The sequence below is a fragment of the Thermobia domestica genome, chromosome 5 (genome assembly GCF_964235325.1).
Source record: "Thermobia domestica chromosome 5, izTheDome1.hap1.1, whole genome shotgun sequence".
Classification (NCBI taxonomy): Eukaryota; Metazoa; Arthropoda; class Insecta; order Zygentoma; family Lepismatidae; genus Thermobia; species Thermobia domestica.
Window position 1 is genome coordinate 240,201,951 of NC_137458.1, and position 18,316 is coordinate 240,220,266.

At 39.2% G+C, this 18,316-nt stretch overlaps 1 protein-coding gene across 1 annotated transcript in view; it reads left to right on the forward strand.

Moving 5' to 3' along the window:
• LOC145686490 (midasin-like) overlaps positions 1-17,850 on the forward strand; it is a 536,599-nt gene extending 518,749 nt beyond the window's left edge. Inside the window, exon 38 of the mRNA XM_081759855.1 lies at positions 17,612-17,850. Within this exon, the coding sequence (XP_081615981.1) occupies positions 17,612-17,698 (87 nt within the window). The 3' untranslated portion in view covers positions 17,699-17,850. The remainder of the gene's footprint in view (positions 1-17,611) is intronic.
• The last annotated feature ends 466 nt before the right edge of the window (positions 17,851-18,316 follow it).

Sequence of the window (18,316 nt, forward strand, 5' to 3'; positions counted from 1 at the left end):
CGTGAAAGTTCAAATGGGAACGTAGGTCAAGTAATACCTCGTTGAAAGAGCTTGGAAAATTGAACAAATTTTGAATATGGGGCACCGTTTCTCTATCAGATAAAATTTCTAGTACTTATAAATCAGAAACGGTTGAGTAGAAAAAGATAAAACAAAAGATGAAAAAGTAAAAGGCCATAGGCAGCTTAGAATGGTGTTGTCGCGGTGTCCCCAGGGCCCCCAGGACCAAATTGAAAATTTCAAATGGGAATATAGGTCGAGTGATACCTTGTTTGATAGATCGTGGAAAACCAAACAGCTTAGTACAAAATTTGTCTTGATTTCAAGCAAGCCTGTTTCAAAATGGCCGCTGAAACTTTTGTACAAAGCTGTTTGTTATTTCACGATCTATCATAGAAGGTATCACGCTCACCCTATGTTGCCATTTGACAATTCTACGTTCACCCCTCCCTCCAAAATAGAGGGCGGGGGAACTTCGTGTTTCATCCATATTTTAGGCCGTGTGTATTGTACATTGGCTCTTAACACATTTCTTATTTGATGCATAGTTCGCGGGATATTGGCTTGTAACACTCAATTTGAATATTGTGCTTTGTATTTGAACGTGGAGCCATTTTCGGTGGCCATTTGAAACAGGCTTGCCCGAAATCAAAACAAATTTCGTACTATGCTGTTTGGTTTTCCACGATCTATCAAACAAGGTATCACTCGACCTATATTCCCAATTGAAATTTTCAAATTGGTCCCGGAGCCCCATGATGGAGGCTCTGGGGACACCGCGGCAACACCATTCCACGTTCCCTAAGACATTTTCCTTTTTCATTTTTTGTTTCATCGTTTTCTACTTAACCGTTTCTGCTTTATAAGTACTGGAAATTTTATCTGATACATTACCATTTTTGGGGTCCATCTTGAATACGGTGCCCCATATCAAATATTGTCTCCTACAAAAGATTGTTCAATTTTCCAAACTCTTTCAAGCAAGATATCACTCGACCTATGTTCCCATTTGAAAATTTCACGTACACCCCCTCCCCCAGAATGGGGGCGGGGGTAACCTCGTGTTTGACCAATTTTTTGGGCCCCTCTGTTTTATACATTGACTCTTAACATTTTTTAAATTGATGTATATTTCGCGAGATATTGGCTTGTAACACTTATTTTGATTCACCCTATATATGTATATATAGTGATAGGTAACTCCATTGACACACTTTGAGAGGCGATTCCTTATACAAAATGAAAGAAAAAAGTCCTAATAAACATGGACCGAAAAATGCCTCCTTTCAGAGTTATAATCCATTGAAAATTCAAAAAATCATTTTTCAAAAAGCTCCCTAACTTGGAAACTATAGGACCTATTCCAAGCTGTTAAGGAATTACACAGGAACTAGTATATTCTCTATCTAAATATCCATGTTTTTACCATCTTCCCTTATCGGTGAAAGGAACTGTGAAAAGGAAGTTGAAGTATAGGGATACTCCTTTAAGTACTAATGGTGCGTTCGTTTCGCTGGTACCGGTGAATTCTGAAACATGGATATTTACAAAGAGCGTATACCAGTTCCTGTGTAATTTTTTAAACCGCTTGTTTTAGGCCCTATAGTTTCTAAGCCAGGATGTTTCGAATTTTCGGTAGTTCATAACTCTGAAAGGAGACGTTTTTCGACCCATGTTTATTAGAACTTTTTTCATTCATTTCGTATAAGGAATCGCCTCCCAAAGTTTGTCCGTGGAGTTACCTACCACTCTGTATATTATATATATATATATTGCAATATTAAATTACTTCGTGAAGTTACAATTGGATTGTTTTATCTGTTCTAATAATAAACGCTTAACGTCTCAGTCTACCAGTCACAGTGATAGTAACAGGAACCATTTTTGGCACCCATTTTGGAAACTATTCACCATATCGATACATATTTCCTTTACTACCAAAGTTTTTTTTTTCTTTTTCCAAGATTGTCGAACGAGGTATCACTCAATTTGTTGTAATTCGAAATTTTCAACTTGTGCCCAGGGACACTTTGATGACTCTGCGGCCAATTGCTTTTCTCAAACTTTTATCGGTCTTTCTGCACTCTTCATTTCTGGTCCTTATTGTTATTTTACTCCCCTGGTACATAGTTGATGGGAAATTAGCTTGTAACATTCAATTTGACTCACCCTGTAGAAAGAAAGAGAGTTATGTTCAAAGAAATGTCTTTAACTTTAATACAAATAAAACACTGCGGACTGTTTGGTCGCACGAACTTTTTTTTTTTTTTTTTTTTTTTTTTGTAATATTCTTCTGTATTTTGGTTAGGCAGTGACCTAATAGCACCTCCTATTAATAATATAAACTTGACTACATTATGAATTGCAGGAGTTCAAAAAACATTACTTTTTAATAATGATTTCCTTCAGAACATTATCAACAATTGCCTTGTCCCAATAAAACATTATCATAGCAAAACAACATGTTAACTGTTATTTAGCAGAATAAACCGTCAGTTTAACTGTACATAGCTGCTAAATAAACCGCATTCTCCTACGTAAAAAGAAACTACAACTCAAAAACTAATCAAGTCTCAATGGTGAAATTTTTAACTATATATTCCTACACAAATAACGATTGTTTTGTAAAAATTTGAGATTTTTCAAATATTGCCCTTTTAAAATAATTCAGGTTGAACGTAGCAGATTTTCGAAAAATAGCATTGTATGAGGACCCATTTGAAAAAAGGGAAGGAGAGAGAGCGACACCAACATAACAAACTCTTGCAAGTAGTAGTATAGTTATGTCTAGAAAAAACATCATTAAATTTTAGTAGAAGTTTCTGATTTCAAAGAATAAAACGGTAAATTTGAGTTTTTTCTTTCTATTTTAGAAATGACAATTTGCGTTTTTCAAACCTTATCTTGGAAAATTTTTAAAGGTGTTTGTAATGTAGTAGGCTTAAATATAAACTGGAAATAAAATGTAATAAATTTTATTCTCTTCCAAATGGTTTTTGAGTGCAATCAATGTCTACAATAATAACGGAGCAACAGAGTTTATTGCAAACCTACGTTAAGTGCAAAATACAATTAGGGGCCGTCCACATATCACATAACTATTTTTGACCAATTTTTACCCCCTGCGTTCCTCTTGTCACACTTCGTAACGCAAGGCCGAACCCCTTCCCCCTTTGTTACGTAACACTTTTTGAGTTTTGTTTTTTCGCCGATTTTGCGAGTTCTTTTTTTAATAGAACTTTTTATTACAAAATGCTTATATTCTGGTTATACAGGGTGGGTTCACAAAGTTTGAAGACTGGTCTCAGAATAACAAATCTATTACATATTTTTGTACAGCAAACTAAAGTTCTTTGAAATATGACTCTTACACACCAACATACCGCTGCCAATGTGCTTTCCATTTTTCATAGGCTCCATGAAACTCTTCGCGCGCAAGGTTGTGAAGGGACCTCGTCGAAGCCGCCTGGACAGCTAGAATCGTGTAGAATCCCTTCCCTTTCAGGTCTTTCTTGATTCGGGGAACAAAAAATCGTTAGGAGCGAGGTCGGGGCAAGGTGGATGCGGCAGTGTTGCCATGTTTGAGCTGCGCCAAAATTTCGGTAGTGGCGAGCGACGTGTGAGAGGGCGCAGAACCCAATCGGGTTTGATATCTGCTCAGACTCGGTAAACTCGACCCTTCAAACCTCCCTAGATGGTCATCATTGTTCTCTTGCTGTGTCCTCTTCAAATGTGAATTTTGTCCTAGAGACCCGCCCCTCATATATTGTCAGCGTCGCGACTATCTCTGAGTTGGCTCACTACCCACCAGCGTTGGCTCGTTCCCATTCTCGGCTAGACCGAACCCCATTGAACTTCCAAACCGCCAACAACGAGGATTATAACACTCATTTCACTCTCATTGAGTTTGATTCGGCTCTTCGTAAATAGTCCAATACCGCTCCAGGGCTTGACCGCATCTTCTACGATATGTTGCGCAACCTCTCCTGTGATACTCAGTTTGCTTTATTGCAACAGTTTAATCGCGTGTGGTTAGAGGAATATTTCCCACCCGCTTGGTGTGAGGCTTTGGTTCTTCCTGTCCTGAAGCCCGGGAAAGTCGCCACCACCCCCATGTGTTATAGACCTATTGCTCTCACGAGCTGTATCTGTAAGCTGGTAGAGCGAATGGTTAACAAACGCCTGGTGTGGTATTTAGAATTGAATTCTCTTTTCAGCAAGTATCAAAATGGCTTTGGTCAATTCCGTTCGACTACTGATAATCTCGAGGGTCAAATTTAGGACGCCTTTCTCAATGGTGAACATCTTGTTGCTATCTTTTTTGATCTGGAGAAGGCGTATGACACGACATGGCGTTACGGTGTTTTGAAGCAATTATACGACTGGGGGTTTTGTGGCCACATGGCACCATTTATTAAGAGTTTTCTCTACGAGAGACGTTTTAGAGTGCGTGTGGGATCTTGTCTTTAGAGCGCTTTATGCGAGAAAATGGTGTTCCACAAGGCAATGTCCTTAGTGTTACGTTGTTTGCTCTCGCCGTCAACAGTGTTCTTTCGCAGATCCAGGCTCCTGTGTTTGGTCGGCCTTATGTTGACGGCTCACACCACCGTCGTGGCATTACTCGACAGCTTCAACCCCGTCCATGTAGCGCACCGTCATCGTCGGGGAGGGTTGGTATATTTTGATCTCCCTGGTGGATAAGCGGTTAGAGTACGCGCCTTTGGCGTGGGAGACCCGGGTTTAATTCCCGACGGAGCTCATGTGGTTCGGATACCATGTTAATCCGTAGGTCCACGTTTCATATAGCCTCGCTGCTGAAAGGTAAGTTAAACTGAAAGCAAATCAAATCTGAAGGATGCTTCGTATATTTAAGTTCGCTCGTCTCGACGATGCAAAGAAGTTCCCTTCCCCGTCGACCAAAGCTTCCAAGTCGCTCATACGCAAAGAAGCAAGAACAGTCGTTTGTGAATAAGCTTTCTAGTATCTTCTTTGGACTTCCGCCTTCAATTTACCCCTTTTCAAATTCTTGTCCTAAATCAGTGCCAGAATGCGAATAAACTCTGTTTCTGCAGAAATATTCAAATCCAAAAGTATTAGTAAAAATCAGTACAAGATGAATATCCGACGAATTAGATTTGTAATATATTATTTGGCCTGCAAACCGTGGATCGTTCCGTCGAAGAAAAAAAAAAAAACACGGAAAAGAGTTTCTTCTCTATTACATGCGAAACTCTTTAAAAGAACAGAGAGTGATTCAGGTCGAAAGTTTTAAAAGTATATATTTATTTATAGGTATATATTTATTTATAAAAAAGGAAAAGAACTGAAAAAAATAATTGTTTAAAATATTGCATGTAGACCTTAGAATAAAAATCAAAATTATGGCAAAAAATTGCATTACGTAACGAAGACGTAACCAACCCCTTTCCCCTTATCACACTTCGTAACGCACGGCCAAATCCCCTCCCCCTTTACCACGTTACGTAATATGTGGACAACCAACCCCTTACTTGTCTATACAAAATGACCGCTCATAGAAACCTGAACGTCTAAAACAAATAAATGCTTGTTTTTCAACTCCGTAACTGTAGTACAACTTTTTGTACAAAAATCAGATTTTTATTCAGCAACCTTTTAATCTGAAATTGACTGATTCCAAATTAGTGTTGTAAATAGGAAAAAAAAAAACGTTCGTATTTTTCAGAAATGTACTTTTTTTTTTTTTGAAAAGAAAACATTGCCTCTCGTTTTTTCTAAATTTCGTTTTTTTTTCAAATAGTCATTTGTAATGCATCTTACGTCTATTTAAGTATGAAATATTTTTATGTAGGTGTAATCACCGTAAAATGGAACATAAATTAAACGCTAGATACTGATACGCTACAAATATTTTACAGTTCACATGAATACCATACCTATTAACAGTTCCGGTTTTAGTAGTTTGCATCAATATCAACTAAGAAATAAAAGTAGAAATGAATTTTTTTTTTCGTGAATAAGGCCTCGAATAAGTACGAAAATAATGTCACGAACAGTATAAAATTCAAATAACTTGTCTAAAGGTAAAAAGTAATACTAATTTGCCTAATAGCATTTTTCTAAATATATATAAATAATTTGTCGAGTAGATATACTGTATATGATATGCAGAGCCGGCTCTACCATATATGCAACACGTGCATTTGCATAGAGCGGCAAGTTTGGAGGGTCCGGCAAAATCTGTCATAAGTATATTATTTAAATTAAATATTTCATGTTGGGAACATACTTCATGATGATGGTAGTTACATTTACTAAGCTGACCTATTTGAATACTACATTCATAAATTATGTTTAGGTTGCATTAGTTTAAGGTCACACGGACAATGCTAAACTAAAAGGTCAAATAAATCAGAGCACAAATTGCTTGATTGTTGTCATGCAAGAATTCTCGAATAGTAGCGAATATCTATTCCATTTAGTAAGTGATTACAGTACTGATATGACAACTAGTCTTGTTTTTGTTAGAAACAAGTTCCTTATCATTGAACTTTTACAAACATAATAGATTAATATTTAAAGAAAAAAAATCAGACACAACGGGATTGCATTTCTAGTAAGTATTTAAGCCTTTCTGAGTGCGACTGCATTTATCCTCACCTTTGTTGTTCATGCTGGAGTAGCATACTTAAAATCATGACTTTTAAGATTTGTTCTTTCTGGAGAAAGGGGGAGGCGGCAAATTGTGCCATTGCGCGAAGCGACAAATTGACTAGGACCGGTCCTGATGATATGCATATAAAAGACATGAATATAGGATGACTCAATTTGAAGTAATGCAGGGTGTTTCAGAATTAATTTTGGGGTTTTGGAACTGTAGTATCTATTACAATTAACTTACAATTATAAATATTATATCAAATGAAAGAGCAACTCAAACAGTTTAGTACGCACGCATGTACATGCATTGTTTCTTCTGTCTGCCGTTAGAAAGAGCAAGTAGCAAAGATGGAGACTAGAGAGCAGAAAGCTTTCTGTGTTTTAATAAAGACTGAATCTGTACAGTGCAACCGTCTGTGTGAAGAATATTAAGGAGACGCTTGCAACGATGTCCTTATCGTTTGCAGTTGCTACAGGTCTAAAGCCTACAGACTATGGTTTACGTGCCAATTTGAAAGTGAAATATTGCTGCATAACAATGAAGATTTTCTGGATTGTGTCGTCTTCAGTGACAAATCGACTTTTCACCTAAGAACTAATGTGAACACTCATGTTTGCATCTGGCCGTCAGTAAATCCTCAGGAGATGGTACAGTTGAAACGAGACTCCCCTAAATTGAATGTGTTTGTGCCATATGGCGGAAAGTTTATGGGCCTTTCTTGCCTATCGACTAGATGTGTGCCGTGTGACGAATGAATCTCACATCGAACACTTGTAGCAAAGACTGTTTGAGGTGCTCTTTTACTTGCTGCATTGCTTATAATTGTACGTAAAGTGTAATAAGTACTACGAAGACTTAATATCCTCATATTCATTTTGAAACACGCTGCATTTCTCACCAATAGTGTTGGAACTAAGATGTAAAAATCAGAGAAAATTTTCCTTATAAAGTTATTGTTTACAACAATGATATTATTATTAGTCAAGACTATAAGTACAACAACACGTGTTAGTAGTCAAAAAAATGTAGTCAAATTTACACTCGGTGGCCAAAGTGGCACACACGGATATGTCACTTTTTAAATCCGCTCCTGTGTGGACACTAATTTAAGATATTGGGATATTGTTCTTGCCAAATATGGTTGGACCATAGTTTATCATATTAATTTCTTTTTCTTCTGGTGTCGAATTTCTTTCTCAAATTTCACCCCAGTCAAAAATTCGAGGATTTTCTAATTTCCAATTTCCTTTACTTCTTTTTTCCCTGTAGCTTTCTTAAAATTTCCCTAAATTTGGGCAAAAATTCAATTTTTTTATTTTTTATAAATCCATACCTATACGTCCGAGTGCAAGTCAGCTTACGCTAATCGAACATTTGTCCTTACTTAACAAAAGAAGAACAGATCGTTGCAATGGAGTAATTAGGGGGCGCACGAAAAATTCGTATTTAGGTTCTAACCCTTGATTTTTTCTAATTTCTCTATACTTTTATGTTTAGCGTAATATATTTTTGATAATTTGAAGCTTTGTGCCTTAAATATCGCCATAAAACTTCTAGGATATGTTAGTGGTGTACCAATGTTTAATTTAAGATAGTTTGCGTCTGTCTGGTAGCAGTGTTGCCAGCTGCAGAAAATTTTAATTCCAGATCTTAGGAGCAAATTTTGAAAAAAAAAAAACCCTCTTTTGTTTGTATTATTTCCTTCTTGTTGGCTACATTCAAACAAACGTACCAGTGTCTAAAAGCCTCGTCCTTAGCCTACACAGCGCACTATAAGAAGTTTCATTAGAGTAATTAGGGGAAGTACAGTTGAGGTTTATAATAAACCATGTTCTGGAAATGGTAAGAAATTGGTGAATTTCCAAGGTAGATTTATATATATATATATATATATATATATATATATATATATATATATATATATATAAATTTCCTGCTTGCTTTGTTAGATATCGCCATGATACTTGTAGGATATATTCTTGGAGTACTAAGGTTTATTTTCAGATAGTTTTCATCTGTCTGATGGCAGTGTTTCAAGCCAAAACAATCAATTCCCGATTTTAGGTGAAAAATTCGGAAAATTTCTCTTTTTTTCCTCTATTATTACCCTCTTGCTGGCTAATTGAAACAAACGTAGCACTACCTGAAAGCTTCCTCTTTGCCCTACATAACGCACCATAAGAAGTTTCAGTAGCATAATTATGGAAGCTGTAGCCCCGCCATATCTCTTGATTTTTGCTTCTGAGTTGTAAAAAGTGTCAAAATTTCATGTGTATGATGACAGAATTTTTGCTTTCCCTCTTTGAATCGAGGCCAGCGGTTGAGGATTTCACTGTACCTTGTTAACATACCAAAGGTTTTTTTTTAGGTGACTTGAACCCATATAGCAGCAGTGCTGCTAGTTTAAAAAGAAAAAAAAGCACCCTTATATTTCCCTCAATAATTTCCCACCCGTTGGCAACACTGTAATTCAACTTACACCAAAAAATAGGCACATCCATTTTCTAAAAAAGCAAAGCCTTAATCATATCAATCGAATGAATGGTTTTTGAGCAATAAGTCACTAACTGAAAATGTAGGAAAACGCCAAAAATGACCTTCGTCCGAAAGGAATAATCACACAATTTTGCTCGTACAGCTACAAAGAAACATATGATTTGGAAGTTACGAGAGCTTCGACTCACGTTGTGTTATTTCAATAATCTGTAACATAAATCAATAAATAATAGTTGTCAGAAAAAAAACAGACATTTGAAAAAAACGAAAAAGAACGATGTTTTTTATTGAAAAAAAAAGTTCACAGAATAAAACTTTTTTTTTTTTTTTTTTTTTTTTTACAATACTATTCCAAATAAATTGACCCCTATACGTCTGTGAGCCAAAATCAATCATTCTACTATCTAACTTGTAAGATATAACTTACCAACGGGACAAACTTTGAATAAAGCTAAAGGTAATTTCAGTAATGTTTTATCGTATTTGAGACAGAACTGAGTGTGAACTCGGTGTTACGTTGAATTAAAAGTGCTGGTGTCGGTCTCATTTCTTGTAAGTCGCGATATAATGAGGTTTGATTTATGAACATCAGTCTCAATCTTGTTACCATTCCTAACTTCACGTCTTATTAAACGTTTTCTTTGGGCCTTGAATATTGTCCATCATTATGGTATCCTCTTTTCCTCTCCTCCTATCGTACTTTCTGCCTTATTCATCGGGATATTTTTTTTTCAAGTAGATTCGTAAGCATATTTTCTCTGTTTTAGTTATCCCAGCTTTGATCTTTAACCATTAGTAACAAACATTTCCTCATTTGTTTTCCTCTTTACCCAGCTAATTCTTCTCGATATCGAGATTTACTTTGTTTATCTAGAACGCTCCTTTTCAGCATTGAAACTGGTTAAACGTGAACCTAAAACTTCATACGGTACCCGAAACATATACTTCCACTAGTATTGAATCGATATCTCTTTCGTGCAGGAGGAAAAATTCTAAACATTTAAACTTGCTTTCCCTTCAAGTAACTAAACCTAATCGTAGAGAAAGGAGATAAGCTGGCAGAACAATTTGGTTTTTTGTGCATCTACCTTGCTATCATTTGTATTTTTCACCACATTCTCAGTTGCTAATATCCCTTCAGGACTCACGGATAGTTGATAGAAGTTCGAAAATAGGATTGCCATTAGACACACACTTCTAACTAAAGTGTACCTGGATGATTGTGGTCTCCCGTTTGTAGATATGTAATAATAATAATAATAATAATAATAATAATAATAATAATAATAATAATAATAATAATAATATTTTGTACAGGTCGTATAGAGAACTTTTTAAAATGAAATGAAATATTTGAGTTTTACGTCCCGCGGTTATCCCGGTTAAGCTAAAGGAGACGGTGATGATGAGTAATGAATGAAATGGTGGAATGAAGAAAGTGGGAGGAAACGGGAGAATCCCGAGAAAACCCACCCACATGGTGTTTGTCCACCACAAAGTTACTTGGCGGGGGCTGGGATCGAACCCGGGACCCAAAGCACCAGAGGTGAACGCTCCACCACTGAGCCACCGCGGCCCCAACTTTTTTAAAGTTAGTAAGAATAATAAAATCTAAAACAGACAAAAGTAAATAAAAATATAAATTCATAGGTGACTGTAGTTTTTCTTTGCTGGTGGGAGCTAAGTGGGGTTAAAAGTGTTTATTACTCGATGCCAGAGATGTTCACCCTCGCGAGGGTGGCCCTCTCGAGGGCATCCTCACCCTCAAGTTCCCTCGCCCACAGTGACGCGAGGGCGAGGGAGCGCGAGGGCGAGGACAAGTTTTGGCCGCGAGGGCGAGGGCGAGGACAAGCTTCGATGGCGAGGGTGAGGGCGCGCGAGGGCGAGGACAAGTTTTGGCCGCGATGGCGAGGGTGCGCGAGGGCGAGGACAAGCTTCGATGAAGAGGGTGAGGGTGCGCGAGGGCGAAGACATTTTTCGGCAGCGAGGGCGAGGTTGCGCGAGGGCGAGGACAAGTTTCGATGGCGAGGGTGAGGGTGCGCGAGGGCGAGGACAAGCTTCGATGGCGAGGGTGAGGGTGCGCGAGGGCGAGGAAAAGCTTCGACGAAGAGGGCGAGGGTGCGCGAGGGCGAGGACAAGCTTCGATGGCGAGGGTGAGGGTGCGCGATGGCGAGGAAAAGCTTCGACGAAGAGGGTGAGGGTGCGCGAGGGCGAGGACAAGTTTCGGCAGCGAGGGCGAGGGTGCGCGAGGGCGAGGACAAGCTTCGACAGCGAGGGTGAGGGCGCGCGAGGGCGAGGACAAGCTTCGATGGCGGGGGCGAGGGTGCGTGAGGGCGAGGAAAAGCTTCGACTAAGAGGGCGAGGGTGAGGGCCAAGTGTTACTGCGGGAGCGAGGGTGCACGATGGCTAGAGACAACTTCCTTCAGGAGAACGAGGGCACGCGAGGGAGGAGGACAAGCTTCCTTAAAAGCAACTGTTTTGGAGTTTGCTGTTTGACCTCTTTTGGAGAGAGGCAAAATTTAAAATATCATCTGCCATGTCCCCTAGATGAAAAGTTAGTGTCATAGCAAGGTTATACATTAATCGTATTTTTCCTTTCAATTAATTGCAGTAGACAATTTCTCGTGTGTACGTACATAATTATTAAAAATAATAATGCAAATAAGAATAATATTTGATTTTTCCCATGAAAGTTTCCGGGTAGAAAAAGCGCTACATTAAGAAATAAGTGTGCCTCATTGTTGCCTTCCCTGTACTGGAGACGTTTTAGATAAGAAGTGTCTACTACACTGTCATGTTTAAAGAGTGTTGGTAGACAGACAGACAGTCACTCACGTCATTCAGCAGTAAATGACAAGAGCGCTGATATCTGAACAAACACAATCAATGAGAGAACCATCAAAATGCAGTAGATCAGATGGAAAAAGACTTGATGGAATGACTTTGGTTCATAGATGGCCATTTTGCTCTGGACTCTCTCGGACTTGGGCTCATTTTTTTCAACTGGGCTCTCGCTCATTTATTCCTTTGGGAATCGTGCTCAGGCTCACTTCCCTCAGTTGGACTCGCGCTGACTTATTTCATTGGCGCTCGGGGTAGCGCTTAATTATTGAACCCGAAAACGGTTGAGCGCGAATACCGAGCTAGCGAGCGTTGGGCTCGTGAGTTTGGATGCCCATGAAATGGGCTGATTAATAGCATACATCCTCCTCCAATGTCCACCACTGATGAAGTTGTTACAATTAATCGGAATTTTTAACTTTTCATAGTTTCGTGACAACCCAAACTATTATCTGAATCGATATTTGTTAAAATAATGTCAGTCACTATTGTATCGATTTTCATTGTTTCTGCTTTTATAATCTACGTGGGTAGAGCTATCATTTAGTTACAAAATAAATAATATGTTTTTTCTTGTCCTTAAATAGAAATATCTGACACGTTAATACTGAAATTTTGTTAAAAGAGCTGCTTTAACAAAATAAATTTAATGAGTTCCACAAGACATAAGTTGTTTATGCAACCGAAATTTGCAACTGTTGACTGATTGCCGTTTAGCGTCCTCTTTCGTCGGCGAGGCTATATGAGAAGTGGACCTATAGGTTTAACGCGGAATTCGATCCACTGTCGTTCAATGTTCTCCCACTCGGAATTGTCCCCAGGACCCCATGCACCAAAGGTTCGCGTGCATGCCAATGAGATAGGGTTTGTATGTTGTGTTGTTCAATGATTTTTATTAGGAGTAAAATACGTTACAGGATGATATACTGATTGCAAATATTAAAGTGCAAGTATTGAACGATTGTGTGGTAAAAGGAGAAATATAAATTTGGACAAATCAAAAAAAAGGCCTGAAAAAAACTGTAGGATATATGAAACATATAAAACTTAGGAAAAGCCACTTCAGCAAAACGAGCAGGATTTTGTTGTGGGTAAACAGTTTAATCATATTATTATTAATTTCGCACAAATGTGCCACACATCATAGCATGGGCGGCGATTAGGGGGGAAAGTGGGGGCAGTTACCCCCTACTCTTTTGAAATGACCCATTAATGTCGCTATATAATTTCATTTGGAAATATAAAGTTTTTGTATGTATTAAGGTTCATAGAATGAAAATGGTGCCATAAAATATTTGCCGTTCCGTGAGTACATATTAGTTGTCTTCCCGTGCAGTTAAGAAAGCTACAGGAGTTGCGTTTTAATTGCCACGAAAAATGGCTCAAAAATTAACCTATCCGAGTGTACTTTCATATTCATTTCTTCTTACAAGGGCTCGATGTGTTAGTCAGCCGCTTTGGAACTAATTGAGATAACATTTCGCAGAAAAAGAAGTCCTTCATAAGCAGTGTTTTTTTTTTTCAGAAACAATGTTCTGGGGGGGGGGCACACTTAGTATCCCGGGGTGGCACTGCAGGTACTATTCTATTCATTATTGGGGGGCGCGGTGGCTCAGTGGTAGAGCGTTCACCTCTGGTGCTTGCGGTCCCGGGTTCGATCCCAGCCCCCGCCAAGTGAACTTTGTGGTGGACAAACATCGTGCTCGTGGGTTTTCTCGGGGTTCTCCCGTTTCCTCCCACTTTCTTCATTCCACCATTTCACTCATCTCTCATCATCACCGTCTCCTTTAGCCTAACCGGCATAACCGTGGGACGTAAAACTTAAAGATTTCATTTCATTTTTCATTTTCTATTCATTATTATATTATAGACGTATTAGTTGGTCTCCTTCGGGGGGAGGCTCTCAGAGCTTCGGGGGGCAGTACCCCCAAAAAAAGCATGTCTGGAAGAAACACTCTTTACAACTTATTCTGTAATTACACAAAAATCGACAGTTCCTGAAATGTTTTTTCTTCTTTCTAATAGTAAGGAATATTTGATTTGATTTTTTTAATATCCCTTCAGCAGTGAGACTATATGAGACGTGAACCTACCGATTAACGTAAAATACGAACCACATGAGCTCCCGCCAGGAATCGAACCCGGGTCTCCCACGTCAAAGTTGCGGCATTGTTTTGCAGTGTAATATACGAGTTCAGGGGTGTACATATACAATTTTGTATATACAATTAAATTTAGTGAATTCAACATAATTCTAGGTTTTAGGATTATTTGGGATAACTGGAGTGTGGAGTGATTCTAAGTATTGTTGAAATGAAATGAAATGAAATCTTTAAGTTTAACGTCCCATGGTTATGCCGGTTAGGCTAAAGGAGACGTTGATAATAAGAAATGAGTGAAATGGTGGAATGAATAAAGTGGGAGGAAACGGGAGAACCCCGAGAAAACCCACGAGCACGGCGTTTGTCCACCACAAAGTCCACACGGCGCGAGCTGGGATCGAACCAGGGACCCCAAGCACCGGACGTGAATTACTGAGCCACCGCGCCCCCTTAAATATTGTTGAGTTTTGATATATTCCAAGAAAGTGAAAACTGCACCTAATGGCAATAAGCATGTTTCGGGAAGCTGCAAAAGTATTTCTTTAAATGTCGCAGCATATGCTTGTAGTATTTACTGTCTTTCTAAGAGTAATAACATATAATAGCATGCGTGGAACTAAAAAATATAAATTGTTCATTAATTCCCAGTTTCAATATAACTTTTGCAAAACAAGCCTCATTTTTCATTAGTATTCGATTAATATTATTCTTTCTGTTTATTTGTTTTGCAAATTTGTTATTAAATAGGCCCCTAATCTGATCATACAAATTTCCAGACAGAATTATAAGATATTCATGAGCAAGGAATCCAACCTCTTCTTACACCTTCGTTGTTTAAGAGTACAAAGAGCTAGTATCTACTTTGCGTTGCTCTTGTAAATTTACTTAATAAAATATGAAACACGATATATGGTATTTTAACTGGAAAAGACAGTATCCTAATAGTTATACAACATTTCGTCAAGAAAAATGTTAGAAGCAACCAGGAAAACTAACATTGATTTACAAATATTGAGATCATGTCTTGCCCCCCCCCCTACTTTTAACGTCCAACCGCCGGCACTGCATCATAGCCCAAATACTGAACATATTTACCTCTTCTGGGATGCTTGTCTATCAGCAGACAATTATCCTGGACATAACAGACATCAAACATTACGCATAAATATCTTTTTTTTTTTAATTTAGAAGGCAGCTTTATATCATGAGATCGAACCTTTTGAGTTATAATTAGAAATTTAAGGAGACTTTACAGGTATTCAACATTCATGAAATTACAGAACTTATAATCACAACTGCTAAACGTTTCTCCAAGGTGTTAAACGTTTGGTAAAGGAAGTAACAGGATCTGATATCAGTGATTACACGTGTTGGTTAAAACCATTTTATAAGAAAACAGCTATTTCTGCGGAAACTAAAAGCAAACCAAGAGGTAAAAAGGAACTTTCTCTAACCTCTTCGTATCGGTTTGAATGTAACACAAAGAAATAATGGTACTTCAGAGGGTACTGCAATATCAATGGTCTCTTTCAAAATATACGTACTTCAGTTTATTTAATCAACTTTGGTCTCCATCCAGCCCATCTAAAGGGAGGGTACTAACCAAGGCACTCGTAAGAGTGAACGCTTTTTGAGAAATTTTGACAGTACCTCCCGAACACTTACCTATTTATATGAAGAAATACTACAGTGGTCTGTTACTGCAGAAGAATGTGATTAAGAGAGAAGGAAACGTAGATTTTTTTTTTACATTGTATTTTTAATTGGAGTCGGCTTGTGAGAGAAATAGCACGTAAAAATTAAAAGATTTTTTGTTGCTTCAAACTATTAGAAAACTTTCCAAAGGTCGTAATATGACCCCGTACGATAATTGTCAGGCCCGGAATTGGACCGATTTCTCCCAATCTAGCCCCGCGCTAGAGTGTTATCCAATCCATTCGACAGTGTCGTCTTAGCAGCCTAATGGACCCTGTAGAAACCAGTGTGGCCCCTACGACTAAATTTTGCAAATAATACATTATAATATATTCTATAAGTAACAATTTCATAGTCTTGTTTTATTACAAGTGTAAACTCTTTAATCAGTTCAGAAGAGGCCCTGGATCGTGTTCAGAGTTGATGACGATGGATTTTGGTGAGAGTAGGTCAAAGTGGATGAGAGTGGTTCATAGTGGTTGGTGGGTCAGAGTGGGTCACCGTGGGTGGTGGGTCAAAGTGGGTCATCGTGGGTGGTGGGTCATGGTGGGTCACAGTGGGTCATGGTGGGTCACAGTGGGTCATGGTGGGTGGTGGGTCAGAGTGGGTCACGGTGGGTCGTGGGTCACTGTGGGTGGTGGGTCAGTGGGTCGTGGGTCAAGTTTTCATTGACCCACGCCAACTCTGCTTAGAGCTACTTTTAAGAGCTCCAAACTCTGGGAAGCGTTTTATTTGTATATATAAAATAAAGAAGTTTCCTCTTCTGGGGGAGAGCGATCGCACCCTCTGGATCCGCCACTGACGATAAAGAAATGATTCAATAAATAGGTTGAATAATTGATGCTCTGATCCTCACGAAGGAGGTCCTCTCGAGGCCTCCTCACCCTCAGTTACCCTCGCCCTCAATGATATGAGGGCGAGGGTGCGCGAGGGCGAGGAAAAATTTTGAGCACGAAGGCGAGGGCGAGCGAGGATAATGGACAACTCCTATCGCGAGGACGAGGGTGCGCGAGGGCGAGGACAAGCTTCGATGGCGAGAGTGAGGGTGCGCGAGGGCGAGGAAAAGCTTCGATGGCGAGGGTGAGGGTGCGCGAGGGCGAGGAAAAGCTTCGATGGCGAGGGTGAGGGTGCGAGAGGTCGAGGAAAAGCTTCGACGGCGAGGGCGAGGGTGCGCGAGGGCGAGGACAAGTTTCGGCTGCGAGGGCGAGGGTGCGCGAGGGCGAGGACAAGCTTCGATGGCGAGGGTGAGGGTGCGCGAGGGCGAGGACAAGCTTCGATGGCGAGGGTGAGGGTGCGCGAGGGCGAGGACGAGTTTTGGCCGCGAGGGCGAGGACAAGCTTCGATGGCGAGGGCGAGGGTGCGCGAGGGCGTGGACGAGTTTTGGCCGCGAGGGCGAGGACAAGCTTCGACGGCGAGGGCGCGCGAGGGCGAGGACAAGCTTCGACGGCGAGGGTGAGGGCGCGCGAGGGCGATGGACAATTTCATTCGCGAGGGCGAGGGTGAACGAGGGCGAGGGCCAACTGCTACTGCGAGGGCGAGGGTGAGTGAGGTCGAAGTAAAATGAACATCTATGCTCGATGCAGCGGAGTCCAAAATACTCGAGATTCTCAGCTTAAATAAACGACTACGTGCAACAAAATTAAGCGCTGTAGCCAGTAGACTATAGAGTACTAAGCCTTCGAGGAAACCGCGGAAAGTATCAGGTTTGATTTCAAATGCAATAAGCCTTGTCTTCCAGTTGAAGTAAGTTTGGTTTAGCTTCTATTTATAAGTAAATGAACACTTGTATATAAAATTCTCATTGCTAAATGATTTTTTTTTTTTTTTTTTAACTCAGATCCAAGGAATTACCTGGGAAGATAAACTACAAAACTGCCTGAAGTTTTGGCTGCCAGAAACAATCTATAACTTCTTTGTTAGTTAGAAGTTTACTGTCTGAAGTTTTGCAGTAGCTCATTTTAAGAACTGGGGAATAAAGCAATAACGTAATTTCATAAGTTCGAAGGAAAGAAATGTATCAATATTTGTAGGATAACGAGAGTTATTTTCTGTTGTGAACACAAGAGTAAAGGAAGAATGCAATGAATAATAAATATAGAATTCAATATTAAAATTTCAATAAATGTTATCTTTGTAGTACTTCCTGTGTTATTAATCAATATTTGTATTGGAAGATACGGGTTCACTTGTCTATTTCTTTCGTTTGTTTCAACAGATCAAAGATAAACTACATCGTATTGATTGTGAAGTGGCATCCCTTTTCAGCACAGAGACTATTTGAAACTGATTCTTCTGCTTAGAAAAGGATGTGAACTTTTTTTTTTTTTTTTCAATTTTTACGCAATTCTTTGTTTTGCTTCGGGACTTGCTCAGAGAAAGCAAATGTATTAATTACTATTTGATAATAAAGTACGGTCAAAGAGTAGAATGAAAAAAAAAAAGAAAAAAAGCAGGGCAAATCAGAGTGATGGACTAGATTTCAGGAATCTATTCTGTGAAATCTATCAAACATATGTTATTGTGAGACATGCACTTCGGAATG